The 22,983-nt window shown below is 42.4% G+C and overlaps 1 protein-coding gene across 1 annotated transcript; it reads left to right on the top strand.

Annotated features, from left to right (window-relative positions):
- Window positions 1-670: 670 nt before the first annotated feature.
- Window positions 671-18,912, top strand: LOC112553460 (thyrotropin-releasing hormone receptor-like). Its single transcript, XM_025220680.1, has 4 exons — window positions 671-1,136; window positions 5,486-5,627; window positions 16,240-16,789; window positions 17,175-18,912. The coding sequence occupies exons 2-4, from the start codon at window positions 5,593-5,595 to the stop codon at window positions 18,021-18,023; spliced, it is 1,434 nt and encodes a 477-aa protein (XP_025076465.1). The 5' UTR covers window positions 671-1,136; window positions 5,486-5,592; the 3' UTR covers window positions 18,024-18,912.
- Window positions 18,913-22,983: the final 4,071 nt, after the last annotated feature.

Raw genomic sequence — 22,983 nt, 5'->3', positions numbered from 1 at the left:
TCGCACTTATACTGTGGCTTGTATAAATCATTAGGAATTTTTCCAGTTGTGAACCGCATGTTCCAGATGTATCATGGATTCACAATAATTTTTGTCTCAGTCACTACGTTGGCTTCTTTCCATTCATTTTTTTTTTATCCAAATTGAATTTATTTATAATGATTTATCTCGTGTCTAGATGTTACATTTTCAAAATTTTGCCTCAGGAAAATGCCTTAATTTCGGAAATATGTCTCAGCTACTTCTAAATTGAGAGCATGACTTCAGCCTATCCTTTTATTCTCTGTCCTGTGAGTGGCTTCAGCTACTTCTTTAAGAGTGTTATTTCTTTAGGCAATTTCTTAGAAATGGATGGCTGTTATTGGAAACCTTTTTTGAAATCACAAGAGATCAAATGTGTCTTGATGAATAATGAAAAGTCTGTGAGGACGGTCCTTAAACATCTGTGTTAGCTGATCGCATTCCGTTAACGCCTGCTTTCAAAAGAAACTCTCTGAAAGCGTCTGGATGCTGTAGTTGTTTTCGGCTTCAGATTCCCCATCCCTCGTCCTCCGATAAAACTTTGGGTGCCTTCGTCATCTTCAGCCCTAAAAGCAGTTTCGCCATGAACCACGATGAATGACGAATGTCATCGAGGGCGGCGGTTTGAGTGTGAGTCAGTGGGGGTGGACGTAGAAGGGATTAGAAAGGGAGCGAGGACAACACCCGACTGGGGAAAGAGGGATCGATGAGAACAGCGCTGCCAAAGACGTCGCCCCCATCAGGCCAGCGATGCTGCTACCGGCGACAACACTGCGCATGCGTGCGATCTCACGGCACGAGAGTGGTTGCGAGACTGCAGCGAGAGTGCTGGTGCCACCTGAAGGTCTGTAGGACTGCATGAAAAGTTTGCGACAGGACCGACATAACAGGATTAACAGCTTTTGTATCCTGCGCCTCTTGTCGCTGATGAGATCCGACGACGTTGGTGGACGTGGGTCAAGGGTGTTGGCATCTTCGCAACATGTCTGTCGTGTAGCTTAAATAAACAATGTGCGGGAAATATATTCTCAAACATGTTGTCAACAGACTCTGATGTGTAATCTCACGGCGTGGAACTTGACCTGCAAGTAGCTCACATTTCAATTTAATTTCTCGTGAGTAGACTTTATTTCTTTCTTTCCAAGCATCACCTTTTTCAGTGTATAATTTTCTATTTGGCATATCAGAAATACATGTGTTTCTTCTATGCACTTTTGTGAATCGTAATTACGTGATTATATTATCTAAGTATGAAAAATTAACGTGATGAATGTATGGCTGAAATCAGGATTAAAAGAAAGAGAGAGAGAACTGAAGGATGAAAATAACTGTGCATCTATATATGTATGTTTATATGTTTATTTATATTAAATACGCATATATATGACTATTTATTATATAGTATTTGTGTAAAGTGTGCGCGTGTGAGTGTATGCTCACGTGGATTTGTTTGACCTTAATCTGATTCTAGGAAGTACTAAAATGTCAAGGAACAAAGCTTATTTTTTCACGGTTATAACTGTATAAGGAGGCACAAAAAAAGGAAACTAGAAATAAATCAGAACAAACAAGTATTTTGTTTTGAGGCCCAAGTTGTTTTTCTAGATGAAGCTGACCGCTCAGCTCTCTTCTCGTCTCGTCTTCATGGACGTGCTAACGAGAAAGGCGAAGATTTGTGTCTCTCCTAGGCCACCATAACACCACTGTCATTTTTTGCTTGAGGGGATCTTTACAAGCAGCTAGGTGTCCAAAAGTAATTCTCCATCGAGACAAAGGTGAAAGGTGAGCCGGCCGCGCCATACAATATGGCTGCTTCCAAAATGACTTTCAGCATCTAGCGGCCAATGGTGGACTGCTGCTTGTCTCATAGTCCCTCAGACAGACCTCAGGCACCGGAACCCAATTCTGCTGGACCTCGGCGAACAGCCCGACAGCTGTCATCGGTAGAAAATTTGACCACTACCCCTCCCCCCTCTTCCCAACTGGTCTTGAAAAGACAGTCTGGTGACTTGCTTGGGACGAAGCAAGTGACCTAATATTGACCATTGACCTAAAAAGATCACGAAGGTTGAGCCTTTCCATTGCTTCAAGTTCCAGAATGCGGGGGAGACGTACAGCAGCATTTATTTAGGGAGCATTCTCAACATCTATTTAGTGTTGTATTATTCTATGAGATGGTCAGACCAAGGACCTGTACAGGTGGACTGCTGTCTGTCTGCCAAGACCAACGCTTAGCCTCTTGCGAAGTGATCCGCTGTTAGTCTTGGCGAGCCGTAACAAAGAATGGGACTAAACCGGAAGCTTTGTAGTCTCATGCCTCGTTTTAGCAGTTAATCTGAAATGTGAATAAAGAGGAAGCTATATCGTCTCATGCCTCGTTTTAGCAGTTAACTGGAAAAAAAAAATCGTCTGCCACCAGTCCAGGGATAATTAGTTCGTGGTCAGACCGTACGTTTAGTTCACTCTTCATAAGTCTCTGACCGCTGCATGTGTTTATCTTCCATGACATGACTTGTTTACCATTTTTCGGCAAACCACGTGGTTTGTTCAAAGTCACGTCAGCTGTAAAAAAGCAGGCTTTTCGTAGAATTTTTAGTTTTGTCTGAGATTGCCGTAGAAAGACACTAACTGAAGAACCCAAGATCAACAGACCAGAAGACCTTTTTTTCTCAAGCTGAGTGCTGACAATGGTCAATGGCGAGGTACGTCCTTCCTTCTTCTGGTGTGCATGGTCTGCTGTTTCCTGTCATTCCGTGTAGTCTTCCCCTTCATCCTTAGCGGAAGCTACTCCACAGCACTCCACACCAGGGCGTGGATAGAAGGACAAGAAAAGCAACGCGTGTCGTGAACGCTTCATGGGTGTTCTTAGTAGAATGCACAATTGTGCTTCTTACTTTTCCTCCTTCCTCTCCCTCTAACCGCCACTGCCTCCTTGTTGTCCAAAATGCGTTTATTGCGTTGATAACGGGAGCACTAACCGTGAACAATCCGCATAAGTCGGTTTTTTTTTCCCGCGCGCTTGTCTATGTCTGGAGGTTTACAGTTTTGGTGTTAGTAAATACAGTGATATTTTCAAGAAACTGCTCTCGTGCTGTGTTTTTGAATGACCTCTTAATACGCTTGTCTGTCTGTCTGTCCGTCTGTTTCTGAGGCATAACTGGAATGGTAGTAGACTTGTTTGACAGGAAAGTGTTTCCACTTGCTGTTGATATCGCCATTGGCAGAAGACCCATGACGGCCAGCCCTGTAAATAGAGATGTGTTGCCCAGACGCAAGAAAACGAGTATTTTGCGAGGGAAGCGGGTATGCTGCGCTGTTTAGCGCCCACTCACCGCGAGCGACGCGAGATTTGGGCGAGAACTGCGGGGAGGCTATCGCGCGAGAAAAACATGACAGAGTTGTGGGACTTCCAGTCGATGACGAATGTTTTTCAACTGCAAAATAGAAACAGGATTCGGAACCTTTTTAAAATAAAAATATACTTCATGTGTTTGATTAAATTTTTGCTTGATGAAATGCTCAGTATTTTTTAGTGCACGTCTAGGATGATTTATTAACATTTTGATTGCATGGAGCGGTGAAGTGTACTCACGTGTAGAGTCATCTAAAGGACCACCTCCCCTTCTACGTGGCCTTTACTGATTTTTTCCCCAGTTAAAACTGTCTGGTATCTGAATGAATAATTTAGAATTATAATGTATCAATTAAAGCAATAACACCTAAGGCGTCAGAGGAAGAGAAATAAGTTAATCTCGAGACGACATCTGAACACGAAACCTTACGATGTCCTTTCATAACTGGACCATTGCAGTCAAAGTTTTCTGGTGTGGTAAAGTCCTTGTCCAGTGTAAAGAGGTGCAAAGGTTACCTGAGCCATTGTACACACCTTTGCGTGCTCTGTTTGATGTTCGTCACGATGCACGGCGACCTGGCGACGAGACACCGGCAACTGCAGACGACAATCTATGGTTCTCTTGCTAGTCACTCGGAAAATATGTGCAGACAGAAAACCCTTTTCATCTGCTGTCAGAACTGGCATGCTGGTAGTCACAGAAATCGAGGATTTTAATATATCTCGTTTACACTCTCGAGTGACCTGAAAGCTTTTAATCATCCATGATGTATCCGGAGCAGGTTCACGCTCTGTTGCGTCTGCTTCAGAAAGTCTCGAGTTTGAAAAGATGTGATTATTCGCCGGAGCGGTTAAAAGATCTTTGCGAGGAGATTAGAGGTTTATCATGCAAAAATAATAATAATAAAAAGAAAACCACACAAGAAAACAGAAAAACCCCGAGCAAACTAGTTAACCACAAGGTAGTCGGAAAAATCCGGCAACGCAGAAGAGAAATTGTTTTTCAGGAGCTTGCACTCAGCTTTCAAAAATGTTGACTAAAAGGATTCTTCAGCACTCAGTCGTAAACTACCCATGGAGTGTGTGTAGAGGGATGCATTATTTAAACATATTGGGTTAAAGAGAAACAGTCTCTTCATGCTCTCAGCTGAAATGGAATAGTTGAAACTAGGGAGTGGCATGACCCGCGAGGGCAATAAAGTACTAGCGGCTATTTTCCAGAATGGATCGGCAGTAACCAGGGGAACGGGCTGCCAACACGCAAAGACATCTGATAACACAAAATTCTACCAATAAAAACATTTATAATCCAAAAGCGGGAAACAGGGACATGAAACGACAATGGACGCGTAAAACGTCAGCAAACGTAAACACTATATCATTTATACTACAACAACAACAACAACAACAACAACAACAACAACAAACAACAACACCAGATGTTCACAAAAGCATCTACTTGTACTATAGTCACTCTTTTAAACCACAGTACACAGTTTTCATGTTTTACCCTGTCCACAAGGTTTCTTTACACAAATAAACTTCTGAAAGAAATATAAAAACTCGGAAAGACACTTGATCTCAAAAAGCTGAAATATTTAATAAATCCACTCAAAGCAGGAACTGGATCTTTCATAGTCTCTTTGAAGATATGTTGATGGAGGTTCGTTTCTTAAAGAAAAGGAAAAGTGTTTTCTGAGGAGAAGATAATCTTTCACATTAAGGATCATCGTACAAGAGTCGTTATGGAAACGGAAATAATGGAGGAGACGGATTCGAATAACATCACCCGACTTTAGTGAATAACAATTTTTTTGGTAATATAACAAAAGAAATCCTTAAAGTTACGCTGGTTAGAAGACTTTCACAGATGAAAACATCTGTTACACTTACCTTAAAATTCACGAAAAATAATCCCCAGATTCCTTAATTTTCATTCCCTAATTTACTCATTCCGTGCATCACTCAGCTAATCAACCAGCCAAGGAACAAAACAACTTAAAAACCTGAGGGTTACATTTCAACTACAATGTATCTAGATGAAATAATATATACATGGAAGCAAAACTGCAGTGTTCAGCAATATACAGAAAACTCTTTTTCGTATTACAGATGGTTTGGCAGTTTCTACATGGTGCTGCTACAAGACGAAATCCTAAGAGAGTAATGGTAGACAGCCCCACACCTGACGATTTCTGAAAACTCCAGCGGCCGTCAAAATGGCGTCTGTTTTGGAGGACCTTCAGTATACAAGGTATGACAGAATTGTAATGATAAAAATGTCAATCAGAAATGTCTACTTTTGTATCATCTTCTATGAGAGTACTAACACAAAACAATTGAAAGAAGCAGATGTCTCTGTATATGCGGGTGTACATGCGTGGTTGTGTGTATACAGGTGTGTGTGTGAGTACTATAATAAGTACAATAAAATATAGTTTTGAATGAAAATGTTGAAGAACCTCACACATCACTCGTAAACAAGTATAAAATTCATTGATTTAAGAATATACAAGCACCAACTTGGTATTTACCTCCACATGAGAAAAAAATACAAATAGTTGTTGCGAAGATGCATGCGTCTGCTCTATCTGGTAAGAGTCTGATTTATGGATGACACCTTATTAGTACAATTATCCACTTAACACATTGGTCTAGACGGGTTTTCAGACATTTCGTAGGGCAAACAACAGAGATGACATTTGTCCATCGCTGCTGTGATCTCGACATTTCACTGTGTGAGGTCAGTGAAGTCCAGTGAAGTGCTGATGGCTGTGTGTAGGTGGCAGACGGAACCATCGCTAGGGGCGAGGACATTCCAGCAATCATTGCCTGCTCTCAGTGCCTGCATCAGATGTTCTGTCAGCAGTATAACGACTACTCACAGATGAGAAAGTGATTACTTGGTATTTTGCGGGTTATAACATCTGCCGACAGTTAGAATAAAACTAGACACATACAGATGCTAGCGACAGATTAATTAGTGAACATTTGGGGACAATATTTATGAACACTATTTATCGACATACAAGCTTACGGGAGGTGGACACACCTTTGTTTATCACGCGTCCCTTCCGTCAACTCAGGTAGTTATTGTGATATTAGAATAGTGGGAATGCTAGTATGACAGTGATATTAGAATAGTGGACATATTAGTATGTCAGTGATATTAGAATAGTGAGGATGTAGTTATGGCAGTGATATTAGAATAGCGGGGAGACAATGATGCCAGAAAAAGCAGTCATCCCTCCACCTACTCATCCGTTCACATCATCTATCATTTCATCAAACAACATCAGGTGTTGTTTAACTAAAGAGTTGCGAATTACCAATTGTTAGAAACAGAACACCAAGCAGGTACCAGACATGTAAGAGGGTCAAAAATTGTGAAAAAAGAAACTGCGTCTAGACTGAAGGTAAACTCTTAGTAAAAAATTAAAAAGTAAAAAGTAAAAGCTCAGCAGGGTGGGAGGAGGTGGCTACGACACCCCGGTTAGTCTCAGACAGAGGAAGTGGACGCCTTTATCAAGACGACCCTCACCGGAACAGAGGAACCGGAACCTCCATGAACCCAGATGATGGACCAATCGATGTTCATTTTCCGAAATCCTTCCTGGCATTTCTTTCGCACTGGAATGCACCTGTGAGAACATCTGTCCCGTGTTGGTCAGGCTCAGCGAGTCCTCGTCCTTTTCTCAGAGGCCCTGGTATCCTAGCACAGCGCGAGAAAGCTTCACAAGGAGAGTTGACCATGCTCCACATCATTACACATCGAAGATTTTCTAAGGTCCCGACATAAATTCAATCTTACTCTTCCTGAAGTAGAAAAGATAAGATAGTGTGTATTTAGAGCTCTGTTCTAGAAGGCATAGGTTTGCGTTTTTTTTTCTTGAATCAAAATACAATGCTTACTTTTGATATCATAACTTGATGCTTTTTAACATATCTCAATCCTAAGAAATACTGTCGTCCTAGCAACTAGCGAATGACATTTCCATGACTAACTACACAGGCACTACCTTTTCTCTATGTTTGCTGATATTACTATAATATTCATCAATCCATCGCTTTATTGTCAGGTAGAAACCTTCACGTGTTCAATAAGATTTAGCAGTCAGTTCTGTCGGGATACTGTCGGCTTAGGTTCAACATCAAACGTCATCTTTGTACTCATGACCCAGGGCCAGACGCCCTCGGGCTTGTCACGTGACAACTTCTCACTCGTCTTTGGTTACTCTAACTCCTTTGCAAAACCCGATTTCTTTCAGAAATGTTAAGCTGTTGCAGTTTGGAAACACACTTTTCATTTAAGCTATTGCAAGTTGCAGAAAAACATTTTTATACATTTTTAATGGTGAATAAAGGTATGTGCTTGGGGAACGCGATAGCTGCAAGGTAAACAGACGGTGCTTGGAGCTAAGTAAATACATCAGTCATTTGTAATCCAAGCAGTACAAGACTCTTCTGGAATAATGCGATCAGGGATAGAAAAACAGCGAATGTGCTGAGAAAAACTAATATCCTCCAGGCGACTCCGCTATTCCCCCGTGCCGCTTACTTCACACCATCCTCCTAGCAAACAGCTCAAACAACATGGCGACGGAAACAGTATCTTGACCTACTTCTGCACTGGTCTCACAGTCGACAATGTATTGTAGATGTTTATTTACTTACAAACGTGTCTATTGTGCTGTGTGAGTGCGTGTGTGTGTGTGAGAGAGAGAGACACACACTGTAGTCAAATATTATCAGTGAAAACTGATGCGAAGATGAGGGGGCAATGCGCATGTCTGGTTAGTGACGTCATCACAGCTGTAATCATGGCGGGCCTGCGGGTAATGAATTCAGTACATTACAGGTATGTGTTACCCTTGGGCTCAAGCCATGCAATTATTCTTGAGCCACAGACAATTCGCATGCGGCCAGGAACTGTAAGGACTATAGAAGACAGTATGTCGTGTCTCCTGGCCTGGACCTCTGCAGCACATCCATCCCATCCACCCCCATCCAACGCACGCGCACACACAACGAGCTGCACGTGCAGAGTTCCTGCCAGCCTGTACGTGTGTCTGTGTCTGTATGCATGCATTTCTTTAGAGCCTGAAAACAGAGATGTGTGAGATACACATTCTAAACATAACTATTGTCTCAGATTTATCATTGAACCTGCTAGGGATGTGTCTGATACAGACGACAGCATCGCCTGCTGACGAGGGCGCGAAATAACCGCACGCTATCGACCAGTTATCTCCACACGTGTAATTGTATAATCACTGGGGACAAAAGTGAAGCAATAGCCTTTTGGCAACAATGGCGAAATCAATCAAAGTTTTGAAAGCACCGCCTAGAGAAGAGAGAGGCGGCCAGGTCGATACCTTTGTTGCGCAGCCAACTTTATTTCTTCACGCTGAGACAATGGTACTACAGGATAGTCCCTGGATAATTGCCTATTATACATGTTTTGTGCCCTGCAGCTTACCTTCTGAGGCTGAAAGCAGAACTAAAATGTAGAAACAGTACACTGTTTTGTGAAGTCTGCTCAAAATACTGAGGTTGGGCAACAGGCATGATCTTATGACCTAGAGAACTGACAAACCCTCAATGTCTCAAAATGGCATTGTGTTGGTCAGTCTATTGGCTATGTATTAGTAAACAAGTCAGGCTATAAGTTCTCTATGTTAACTACCCCTGTGTGCAGTGAATAGTAAGGACTTGTATAGTTTCTGTGATCGCTGGTAAAATATGGAGGAAGCTCGTCATTATAACTACTTTACTCACTAATAGGTTGTTTTACACCAAGACTTCTTCAGAGGGTTGCTTGGTAATAGTTCTACTGGAACTTTACTAGGACCAACATTGTTTTTTGCTGATTTTGATTTGGCCTTTAAAATAGGGTCTTCATATTTTTTATTTTATAATGGGTGATGATAGTTCAGTCTCTTTAAGAAATACGTTTTGAAGTTGCATTGCAAACAACAACAACAAACAAGAAGCAAAAAAAAACTGCTTCAAGGAAGCGCTGAAACTTTACAAAAACACATCTTCCTCCAGTATGGAAAGAGCCAACAACAAAATGGTCTGATAAATTCGAAGTGGACGAGACCGATATTATCAAGGTCCAGTGAACACAACTACCGTCAAGGACGATAGGGAGTCGATATCAGGGACGTGTTCACGCGAGGTGCCTCTGGCTGTATTCACCATTACTCCGAGTGTTCTTTGAGGCCCATCAGTTGCAGACTTGTGAGGCTTCGGCGGCTGCAGTAGGAAACATTTTCTGCCCCCGTAAATACGCAGTGAGATTTTTGTAACATGTTTGTTGCCAGTCGCCAGAGTGCTGGCGGCTACAGAGAATGTCACGAGGATGCATGCTCACAACTGTCGCTGAGTAGATGCGATACAATCGATGGAGGCCAGAGGGTTCTGACAGAAGTGTTGATTGTCAGCTCTTATCCTTGAGGACAGGCTTTAGGAATTTTTTTTTTTTTTTTTTTGTTTTGGATGCGGAGGCTGTTGGGAAAGGAAACACCATCATTGCAGTGACATCACAACACATTTTCGTGAAATATTTCGAGGGTGGATATATTATCGCTAGTCTGTCATTCATTCTCATAGATGGCGTGGAAAAGCTTTTCTCGTGAAAGTCGTGTAAGCCATCAAAACACGAAGTTTAGCAAATGCATATCACAAAACCTTCGTCGGCGGTCTATTCTCGGTAAGACATGAAGATGTAAGGACGAGAAGACATGATGCACACGGTGTTGTCACCCGCAAGAGCTGGACTGAGATGTTCACAGCAGACTGCCGACAGTTTCTTTAGCTACAACTTCCCAAGAAAGATGATGTGTAAAGAAGCTGGGATTTGAAGACGTGAGGAAATGAGACGTGGTGACGTAATCAGGACGTGAAGACGTGGGATGTGGGGACGAGCATGTGAGAAGGATTAGATACAGAGACGAACTGAAGACACAATCACGTGATGCATGAGGACGTAGTGACCAAAGGGCGTGAAATGCTTGGACGTAGAAATATAACACGAGATCGTCAAGCAGACTGTGGTCAGCCATCAGTGATGCTCTAAACTGACCGCAGACGATGACTTCATACAACAGATGGTATCAATGGCGGGACCCACCTTCCCAAGCTGTTGGCTGGAAATTGAATCCGCGCTTCAGCTGCTCCTCATACTTTGCAAGATGGCTATAAAAAACGCCTCAGGTTTCTGTTGCCAGAAAACTGTGCTGAAAACTTGGTCACAGCCATTATTTTGGGATAGCCATGGTAATGTGGATACGTCTATATCCTGTAAAAACAGGGAGCAAATGTGTAAGAAATTGTATTAGAGGCCAGAAAAGAGGGAGAGAAGAGAGCAGATACAGCCAAACTAACAGCATCGTCTCTAAACTGTAAAAACAATTTGCAGATATTACCGTAGCTAAAAGCTCTGTTTGCAATCAATAAAAAATTATAGAAATTACCAAAACTAAAAGCTAAAGCCGATACAAGAAAAGCCAAGAAACGTTCTTTGCCTTGCTTTAGTGCTTGTTGTTGTCCTCAATGAGAAACAAATGAATTAGAGAAAACTCTTAAAACATATAAATAGAACAGGATGAATAAAACAAGATTAATAAAGATTAATAAACAGCAAAGATAACAGAAGAAAAAAAGGTGGAAGTAAATGAAAGCGAATTAGGGCTTTACTGTCAGTGTCAGGGAGTGCGCGTGCCAGACAATATATGTTTCATATTGTTTTCCGAAATGGACGTGGAGCTGCACAACTCAACAACAATAACAACAAAAAAACCCTCTTTTACAGAGAAGAAATTTGCAGCGTGAATAATCACTTAGAAAATCTTTCCATTTTCTCTAATATTGCTGCTGTAATCTGAATAAACAATGAAAAGGCACAGAAAAGAAAAGTACGGACCACAGAAATTCGTTTTCTGGAAATTGCCGCCTCTGACACAAAACTCATTATCTGCTTTTTCATTTCTGCAAGTAACCGGGGCGTTTGTAAACCGAATTAGAAACGAACGTTCAGGCTACCCCGACCCTGTCTCCTGCCCTTTCGTGCACGTACCACCCACACCTTGAACTGAAATCCTTTTTTTTCATTTTGAAAAGTAATGAAATGCGAGTTGGCGTCTTTAATTTCGTTAATTTAACTCGGCCTTTTCTTTCCGTTTTTAAAATGTAGTCACGTGTTTATGCAAATTTTGCACTGCCTTCCTGCCGTTTCAGTGGAGTTTTACGATGATTTATTTTTAATCTGGATCTTGGGCACCAATATTGTGTTAATGTGGGTTTGCTTCATTATTGAACCGTTACTGGCGATTGACGTCTGCGTTTCATTTTGAATGCACCCGGTAATGAGTCAACAATCTGAGTTTCTTTTAATTTCTTTTCCTGATTACTGGGTAGAGAACAGTGCAAAATACTGCCTCCCCAAATTTAGGTGGATGCTCACTTCCGTTGTGGAGGTCGGTAACACAGGTAGGGATCGCACCTGCAACCTGCCTCTATCACCTAGCACGGCAATCTAAACTAACTGACCGACCGACCGACCGACCGACTGCAAAATGCTTGAATAACCAAAGAGCCCAGGAGGATGCTCACAGTGTAATGGGGATTCTTTGAAGAATCCGTACGAGTTACCTGGAGCCTGACAGTCTACTGCGATTTCATAATTGGGAGGTAGTCGGATGGCAGCTAATTCCTTCCTGCCAACATACGAAACCCACGATGTAGATACAATATCTCTGGACTACATCTCTGGCTAGTCTTCCTGTAACAGCGATCACGCCATGTTTTATATATACACACATACACAGACATAATTAAAGACATACATCGTGTGTGTGTGTTTCTAACATCTGATTAACTAGTTGTTTTACTGTGTTTAGTTTTCAGATTTGGTTATTGCACTCCTGTCTTCCTCCCAGTAGCTATAAACTTGTTTTTGTTCATTCAGCCGACTTTCAATTTTGACCATGTCGCGACTACATGTCGGAACCTAGGCAACAGATGGGAGACCTAATAAGAAAAAAAATGTGTTGTTCGTTTGACAAGCTGGTTTCTTCTTGGCTTCTTCCCTCCACGTGCTCGTAGGAGAAACTAGGAGCCTGTCATGTGACACACTGGCCTCGTCACGTGACGTGAGAAACACTTCACCGCTAGAAAACAACTTATGTGTCTGAGTTTTGTTGTTCTCATCTGTTTTCAGACTAAGTCCATTTGATCTTTTTACAGAACCAGTTTTTTTTAGCTGTCGATGCAATGGATGTGGACGGTTAGTTAACCGATCTGAGCAGAATCTCGTCGAGTGTTTGAGGAGAAATCTGAGAAAAGACTTGTAACACAGTTTTTGTCACAAACATTGTTTTCACACACCTAGAGTGTACACAGTACAGTACAGTGCAACTTCATTGTCATTCTTGCAGGCAGAGACAGTCTACAATCAAGGTCTGTGAACTCTGCTCACATTATATTATTTTCTTTGTTCAAGACAGTGCTTCGATGGCTGGAAACAGCAGACAGGCAAAATTTCAAAAATCAAACAATAAATCACTCAGCTCTTAGTAGCAAGTCTTTTTTCAAAGTCTGTCAACCTGGAATGGGTGGGATGAGGTCTGTCTCCTTCTCCCCTTTCTCACACGTCAAGAGGGTTAGAATGAAAAAAAATGATTAAACTGCTACTTGTCCTCCACCGAAAGTTGTTTTCCTCCCAAAAACCTGATGTGGCGAGGGTCGAGTGAACCCCACTGCATGCTCCAGTGTACAGGGCGAAGAGATAAAATACATCATCCATGTTTTGAAACAGCAGAAGACACAGCAGGCGATTTCTATAACTTTCAGACATCTTGACAAGAAAACAGAAAGGCACGGAGAATCTGAAAAACAAATTGTGAAGGTCGACTGGGTGAAGAGAAAGTGAACAGTGGACACATCCGACCTCCATGGTGTGTGTATATTCCCATATTCACATATGTAACACATCGTTACTGTAGTCCTTTCGGCATGTCGTGATCTCAAATGATATTTTTATGAGAAAGACAGGGAAAAACGAGAGAAAAGAGGATGACAAGCATGAAATCAGAGAGAGGCTAACGAACTGTAAGCAAATCCTTACTTTCACGGCCTCACAAGCGACGACTCGGCCTTGAGAAGCCAGATATTCACCAGCAAGAAAACAAGATTTACAAACATTGTACAATGTGGAACAAGACTACACCAAGACACAAACAGTCATTGCTGCAAATTATCTCAAGCTCAAACGAATTCTAGCTTTGGTGTACTACAGCCAACAACTGACACCATGACAAAAACATGAACTAATTCCATGGACGAACAATAGAGAGCTGAGCGGTTCCCTTGATTATGCGAGATATTTCTTAAGAAATGAGATTTAAGGCCGGATATGAATGAAAATAAATGAGGAAGACACCTCCCAACAGTGGGGCATGAGAAGGAACGGAGTGTCTGCCGAATGTTTCCGTCTGATGCTGGCACAGGGAGGAGGACGACACCAGCAGACCGGAGAGACCGACTTGAGGCAGGACAACACAAAAGCAAACATGAACTTTTTGATGGCAGAAACTGTCAGAAAGTGTCGATGTGACTAACCCTGCGAAGCTAAGGGAAGATGGACTTACAGACTGCATTGATGTGAAAGCCAAGAGATAATGAATTGATGGTAACATGAAGACTTTGGACAATCTGGTAGAAAGGAATGTTAGCCCCTTAGGGAAAGTAAAGGCAGCACAGGACGGCACACATTTCAGTTTATTTACATAGGCTTTTGAAAGGACATCAATTTTATCATCATTCATTTTCTATTTTTTATTTGGAGATCGAGGTTTTCATAGAACCTACCGTGTATTGTGTGATGATGGAGACCTTCTTGAAATGAGAAGCGAGGCCAGATGCTAGTAATTGGATCTGGACATACAAATAATTCTCTTTTTTATTATTATATTTATCTTTTTCTAAGAACAAACCAACCGATCAACCAATGTACTCCATAGACGAAATGAAGGGTGGCTGAGGAAATGGGTGTTGGTAGATATCAGGAAGCAAACTCAAAGCTGTCATCTCTTCCCAGAGTCATAGCCAGGGACAACATAAGAATATTCATGCATTGTTTCAACTTCCGACCCGAGAATAATAAGTTTTCTCCTTTCAGTGCTATGTCCTGTGTGACCTGGAATGGCGCCATATTTTCTTACTTTCGTCAAAATGCAATTTTCACATGAGCCAGGAATCATTTCTCACTGGACTGCTTCCTAATGAGAGGAGCATCACACGCATGTGACTGTCTAGTTTAGAATGTCAAGAATATCGAAGATTGTCTTGTCAGCTTCTTGAATAAAGCGACACAGCTGTGCAGAATTGTTTTCTTTTTGAGAGGAAGGATGGTTCATTAGCTTCCCCTTTATTCACCAGGGGCCGAAGCAAGGGGAGACATGGCCCGGGGCAAAGTGGGGATACAGGGGAAGTGTCTGTCTTGAAGGTGCAAAGTCGCGGGTCAAAGCTGGCGAACCTTGCCTTGGGTTACATCATGGCCACCCCGGGTGCAGGCTCCATCGGTAATGTCTGGACACAGCCTTGTAAATATGGAGATAAGACCTTGTCTTGGACTCCCCCATGTCAGGCAAAGATGCACCCTGGCTTACTAACAATATCCCCGAGGACTTTGGCAGCTCGACACTTGGCTAGACCCACGCGTCATCGTATTCCAGAGAACTACGATTTGATTTGCTTACATTGGCCACGGAATGTTTAGACTGCATCCATGTAAACAGGCACTGGTCTACTTAAATAAGGGAAACATGGTTGAATGAATTAGAGAGAGGAATAAAAAATACAGGAACAGAAAACAAGGGAGTTAAAAGTGAAGAAGGGAAAGAAGAAAAGAATGAAGACAGCAAACCCTACCCCTCACCAAAAAACAACAAAAAAACAAAAAAACAAAAAAAACAAAAACAAAACAACAACAACAAAAACAAACAAACAAGCAAACAAACAAATTTACATTTTATTAAAGTATTCCCTATTTGTGCATATCTCCTTCCCTCAAGCTTTCAGCGTGTAACGAAGATTTCTTTGAATCAATCCTTTAAAACACACAGCACTAAAGGGCTGCTTGAGTATGCATGACCAGAACGATTGGAGTAATGTAGAGAAAAGCTGGGCGATCAGTCGGTCAATAAACAGATAAACGACCGCTCAGTCAGGGCAACATTCCACAGACTTTATCTAACTTCTCCGTCCACCCTAAGCACCGAATCACATGCAGCAGTCAGCGCGGGTCTAGACACAGCTAGACACAGTTAGACACAGCTAGACACAGGCTTTATTTCTCCACTCAACGACTTTCTCGTCTCTCTTTTTTTTCTCCAGACAGGCCAATGCCTCTTCACTTAATCTGTCTGGCGTTCGATATTCTCAGGCAATTTTTTATGGTCTTAATATTTTGATGTTTAGACATTAACTTATGAAATTTACTTTTCCGAGATGTCTACTATATTCCAAAGGTCATCTTTTTGTTTGTTTTTTTATTATCATGACCTAAAGTGTAGGGAAGCATTCTATAACAAGTACACTGCAATGTTGTTGTAGGAATACTTTTTCTCTTTGCACAATGTAGTTACATTTTTATGCATGATCCCGCTTTCTTATGAGTGGCTTGTGCGCAAACGCGAGTGTACGAGAGCTTGGCTGTAGTTTCATTGCCATTTCTCATAGTACAAATATACAAAACACACACACACTGCGCGTGCAGGCTTGCTCTTTTAATTCCAATGATGGATAATTACAAAAACAGCAACAAGATTATCAAATAATTTTTTGTACGTCCCTCTTGGCAGGTTGGATGACACTAGCATGTCTTTTCAAAACATGAACGTCTCCTCCCTGCTGGCGATGATTAACGACCTGTCGGCAGACGACCGGAGGGAGCTTCTAACCTCCCTCAACATGGCTGAGGACGAGCTGAACCGCCTGATGGGCAGTGCTCTGGCCACACCCCTGGACAACATGGAGCAGATCTTCATGCAGTTCGCCGAGTACCGGGCACACAAACTGCTCCTGCTCTACACTCCTCCCATTCTGCTGCTGCTCGGCACCTTCGGCAACATCTTCTCCTTCCTCATCCTGCGGGACAAGGCCATGATGCGGCAGTCCACGCATCTCTTCCTTGCCGCGCTGGCCATCGTCGACTCCCTCGTCCTTTACATCGGTCTCTTTCGCCATTGGCTTGGAGAACTGACGGGATTCGATCCCCGGGACCAGGCTGCGTGGCTGTGCAAGGTGATCGTCATGCTGGGCTACACCAGCAGCGATGTCTCCGTCTGGCTCATCGTCGCTGTCACGGTCGAGAGATACATTGTTGTCAACTACCCCCTGCAGGCTACTCAGGTGTGTCAAGACAGCAATTATCGGAAAGATGCTGACAGGGACGAGCTTAGGCTAGATTACAGTATTGTGGAGAGTGAAGCATAATAATGTAAGGCTAGATTAACAGTAACCTAGAGAAATTGAACACAATAATGTCAATTTAGGCTAGCTAGCAAAACACAAGAACACACACATATCTCAGTGCTTGCTCACATGTTTTTTTTTTTTCTTGCTGTTAATTTTATAAAAACGGTATCAGTTCTGACTTTTGATGTGCAGAATGAAGAGAAATTATTCAGTAAGTCAAATCACAAAAAGCAATAAAGGACTAAAAAGTAAAAAAGATGATTTTAGAAAATTCTAATGCATCCAAGTCTTAATGCCATTGCATATCCATGTGTTGTAGATGTGCGTGGTGACCAGAGCCAAGCGGATTGTTGTCGGCGTGGTGGTCGTGTTCATGGTCATCAACTGCCACTTCTTCTGGACAGCGGGCATCAAGTGGAAAAAGAACTCCCATGGCGGCCTGTACAACCCCCGCTGTGACGGTACCGAGGGCCACGAGTTTCTCGTCTCCGTCGTCTGGCCCTGGGTTGATGCTTTGCTCTACGGTTTTGGTCCTTTCCTCATCATCTGCGTCTTCAACGTCTTCATCATCGTCAAAGTCGTGAAGGCCAACAGCGGAAGGATAATTCTTCAGAACCGCTGTACAATGGTCGGCGTGAAGAACGGGACACCCACTCAACAGAACCATCAGCAGCCTTCCCACCAACCTCAGAACACCGACATCAAAAGCGAGATGAGCAACAGCAACCACACCAACCGTAGCTGCACCAGTTTCCGCGTGCCAGGTCACAACCTTCGCCGCAACACTAGCGAGACCAACACCCGCCTGACCATCATGCTCTTGTCGGTGTCCTTCACCTTCCTGCTGACCACTCTGCCCATGAACATAAGCCTCATTGCGGCGCATTTTTGGAACCGAGAGGCTGGGGACATCCGCCGGATGTCTCGTTTCCAGCTCGTGACCACGATCGCTGAGCTACTGATGTATCTGAACCACTCCGTCAACTTCTTCCTGTACTGCGCCACGGGTCACAAGTTCCGCAGCGAGGTCATCAGGAAAGTTTGCGGCAAACAGCGGCCCAGCACCATCGTGTCCGACCATTCGCAGCACATCTTCTGCTCCCGGATGTGCGTCATTGGCAACGGATACGTAGAGATCCGAAAAAGTGCGGACGAGACCGAAATATGATGAAGCTGAGCCAGACGATAAGTACGACAAGGGAAGTGGATAGTCAAGTGCTGAGAGCGCTGGCGTCCGAACTGAAGGTGCGCTGGTTCAATTCCCGATTATCGCAGCAAACTTTTCCCAGTCAACCCAGCCACCGGAAATAGGTACCTGACTCTACAGAGGGTTGGGAAGGTAAGGCAGCAAGGGAGAGGAGATGGACACTGCCCTCATGTAAAACTAAAAAAGTGAGATGTCTTCTCTAACACCTCACGTGCAGATGACCTGAAAAGGTTAGGGGATGACCTTTACCTTTACCCTATAATGTTTTGAGCGTGTTGACGATGCAGCGGTGGTGTGATCATGTTTACCACAACACAACTCGCTGCTAAACATCGAGAGAAGTATATTCCACAAAGCATAGACACCGCGACTTCAAATAATTAATATTTTCTGTCAACATTTGTGTCATTTATTTTTAGTCGAATCGTTGACACATATAACAATCAGCAGGATGCTCATTAGAAACTGAGAAGAAGAAAGAAGGAAAGTGATTTATCGTTTACTGAAAGACTATTACTACGATATTCCAGAGTCCTCACAGCAGTTTTTACCTCACCGGTAATCAGCGACATTTGACACTGATGTGGCGCTGTAAACTTTGACATAAACATTGTCTGCCTAATGAGAACGAAACGGTTCGTGGCCAGCAAATGTCTCAGCGTGAGAAAAAGAGGTCTCAGGTGAGCTCATCTAAATGTCATCGTCCGTAATAACATGGTTATTATCATATCCAGGACCAATGTCACCCTCCACGACGAACTGAGTCTCAAGTCGCGCGGAACCGTTTTGTGCTCGAGGCCCCGAAAGGTGACAGGGGTCAGTTTTGTGCACTTTGATTTTTCTTTCAAAAGAGATTCCTTGGTTATTAAACTGTCAGGAAAATACACTGCTATGCTAAAATAAAAGTCAAACGCTGTGCCGATACTGTTTCCCTGTCATAACCCCATCTTGTTATATCTTGCCAGAAAGCCCGGAGTCTGTATGTTCAGCTTCTTTCAAGAACGATTCAAATATTAACCGATCAAAAGATTTGTATGCAAAAGTTTCGGAGTAAACAAACCTGGTCGGCCATCTTGACGCTAATCTTTAAACCCGCTTTTCTCAAAATGGCCGCCATCGTACTTTCACACTTCAAACGTTATAAACTCAATGTTAGGACTAGAACAACAACTTTTGTATCAACAGAAAGTTCAGAACCCTGTACTTTTTAGAAAAATATGCAATTTGGCAAATCTCAAATTTCCGACTTAAGACTCATTTCGTCTTGGGGATCACAAATTATCTAAACCACACTACGCGGTCTGTAATTGTGTCAATAAACCGTGAAGAAGGCAATAAACACTATGGTATGTAATAATGCCAACACGAGAAAAAAGTGCAATGTTTGAGTTGTGGAAAAAATGTTAATCAGATTAATCAGATGAGCGGAGCAGCCTATCACTTACGTCAGGTCGACATCTTTTCGCCACTAAACCTGTGGAAGATGTCAGGCAATTGTACAGGTAAACAACGCAGAGAGCTATTAAGAATCACACCAATAATGATATCAAATACGAACAACAAGATGAAGGTTTCGTCTGTCAGCAACCAACAGGATGTAGCAGGGTACACACATCTCGCTGACGTAAAGCACAGGACCGAGGTCTCGGTCAACTTTCGCCAGCCCTCGTTCGCATTTCTACTCATTGTTTAATTTTGTATGCTCATGTCCAATCTTTTGGTATTCACATCTCAGAACTTTGTTATGTCTACTTAAAAAGTGGTTTAACAGTTGTTTGACTTCCAGTTGTCTTGCACAAGAGCATTGTTCTTCTGTTCAACACACATCCTAATATTATTCCAAGATTCTAGATGCAGATGAGAGGAAATGAAAACATTGGGCAGCGTAGTGATATCCACATACAACTCTGTGGCCGAGCTCTCGTTGTCCTCAGTGACTCCTGTAAAAAGTAAAATACTGACGGTTTTCAACTTTATTTTGTAAGTGATGGAAGGATATTCGCGGACTATTTTAATAAACTGAATTCTTCTACTAAACTGTGTTTTTTGTTTTATGTTCTTTGTTCTGTCAGCTTCTGCTGGCTTCTTTGGCAGATGGATGTATTCTTAAAATGACCGTTAATCTAAAAAAATCTTCTATCTTGAAATGACAGTGAAGACTGCAGGTAAGAGATAGTAACACAGATAAACGGTACTCCATGATGTTAATCCTCGTCAGTAATGAAACTCAAAAACCTATCAAATAGCTAGCGAGCGAGTGAGAAAAAGAGGGAAAGAGAAAAAAGATTAACTCATTTTGCTTGATTGATTTAATTTGACTCAGATAATTACAAAGGTTTTAAAAATAGATACTTTACTAAAGCCCTGAGCCACACTTACATGTCCCCCATCTACAACAGCTGTTAAGAAAAATAAACGAAGTATACACGCGACAAGAAAACAAGTGCTGCTCCTGATGTTAATACATTTCTGTCTTCCATCCATCTCAGGAGCTAACTTGATACGGATGGGGTTGGGCAACAGGTGACACGCCATTTAATCAACGTGAAACATAAAATCTGGGCGTCGCTTCAAATTTAGTCACGTGACTTCCAAGACCTGCGCCTAATTTAAACCGAAACACACACACACAAAAATTAAATAAAACAAAAAAACCCAAGAAAGAATAAAACAAAAAAAAAAGAAAAGCACTGCTAAAATATCGGTATCACCCGTTTATTAGAGGCAGTCCATTAACGGCACAACTTCACGCCCCACTCCTCTCTGTTCCCCACTCCTCTCTGTTCCCCACTGCTCTCTGTTCCCCACTCCTCTCTGCTCAATCTGCTCAGCTCCCCTTCCCTCTGCCTAATGGGATCACATTCGTCACCTCTACTCATGCACCAAATTTCTATAAATTAACACATTTTCTGCAATGTCAATACCACACAAACCACACATGCGACTGCTCTTAAACAATTTTGCAATGACTACTCCTAATCAAGGAAGCTGTCACGAATGAATTCGAAAATAACTCAGGACACTCCCACAACCACGAGGATTAATGGTCTTGTCACACTTTCACTCAGAGTAAATTCTTGTAGGTCACACACCACTCGACCAAGTCTCTTGTAATGTACTACAAAAGATTGTATGTACTTCATCTTCGACAGGAGAAGCAAACATTGTATTATCCGCCCCCAAATAAACAAAAAGCTGACATAAGAAAGGTCACGTGACCTGCCAATACAAACTTGATGACACTCATTTCCATAGCCAGTCCATCCTACACCACACACTATATACAATATGAGGCAAATCTCACATGTATACCAAGCCTGCCGGGGGACTTGTTGACAAGAGGACCGTGGATCATCTCCATGGCGTCCAGATGGCTGTCAGAGGCTCGCCTCCGTGTCCTCCCTAGACTTGCGTCTACCATGGAGCGGGTAGCACCGCCAGGAGTAACAAGGGTCATCACGGCTGATAAACAATGCAAGATCTTAGACTTCTGTCTATGTAAACCTACTAACAGTGATCACTACTCATAGTGTACATTACTTACAATACGGATTATTCGTGGTGACCACTACTCAGTGTGCTAACCCAGTGATCACTACTCACTGTCCACACTTGTTTAGCCTTGTCAGCCTCGTAATCAATCACAAACCCTGCGCTAGTTGCTGTCTGGTAGAATCAAGCTTTTTCTCTTGTCTTTCAACATTCAACACTAGACCTCATCAGATGCTCCCAGCACACGTATGTGCACGTGTGTCCGCACGTGAATGTGGGTGGCTGTCCTGGTTTCAAAGTGACTCACAAGATGCCACTCATACAAATACAAATAAAAATACCTTCATTAATCCTTTCCAGAAACGACGGTAACACGAGAACATTAAATGACATAAAAATCAACAGGGACTTGAAAAAAGAAGCTGACTGCCGCATTCAATTCATTTACTCTGACACTTACAGTCCAGTTTGCAAGTAGTAAACATCGGTGCACACCCTGACACCCACATCATCACTCAAATAGGACACAGCAGGATGACATCAGTTCTAACCTACACAACATGTCAGTGGACACTCCCTCAAGGGGGCAGGCAGTACGACCATCTACATTCACGTATGTGTCCAGCAGTTGTTTGTAGATATGAACTACAGCCGGATGATGAGTACAGATAATGTTTGTTTCTAGGGACTATACCTACCTGTCCTGTCTATAGTCTAAAGTCAGCTTCCTGTAGGTGCGAATAATCAACCGAAATTTGCACTTTGTTGGATTACAGGATTGTCATACATTAAGTCATGTCCTTCTTCCCCTCCCAGCCACCCTTTACTGCTTTTATATTAATAATAGCAGCAGCAGCAGCAGCAGCAGCAGCAGCACAGCAACAACAACAACAACAACAACAACAACAACAACAACAACAACGAAAACAACGAAAACATAATGTTATTTTTCAGTTTGTGCCTGTCCTGCTTAACAGTGTTTCCAGTCCGAAAACTAGACAAAAATGCGCACATTGAAGACGAGCTTCCCGAGTGTCCAGGCGGCTGTGCACTTTCTTAATGATGTTATCAACATGAGCGTCCAAGGTGATCATCGATAACTATACAAAGTCTTTTGTTGCTTGAATGCATAATAATAATGTTGTTGTGGTATATTTACAGAATTGTAGTAACTTAATATTTTAGTTGATAATCATGATGTTGCTGTTGTTGCTAACTTGTCCCCCCCCCTTACTTGAAATGGGTCTGACTAATACAAAGTTCGAGTTCTCATCTCTGTCTCTCTCACACACACACTAACAAGCACAAACAAACACAATTGCAATGATTGAAATAGTGCATGCCCACTGATGAATCTTTTGTGATCAACCTTGTGTTGATATCATCTTATCGCTTTTCATGTCTCTAATGATTTCTATATTATTCTCGC

The sequence above is a fragment of the Pomacea canaliculata genome, linkage group LG12, assembly GCF_003073045.1.
Source record: "Pomacea canaliculata isolate SZHN2017 linkage group LG12, ASM307304v1, whole genome shotgun sequence".
Lineage (NCBI taxonomy): Eukaryota > Metazoa > Mollusca > Gastropoda > Architaenioglossa > Ampullariidae > Pomacea > Pomacea canaliculata.
This window is presented reverse-complemented; position numbering and strand designations above follow the sequence as displayed.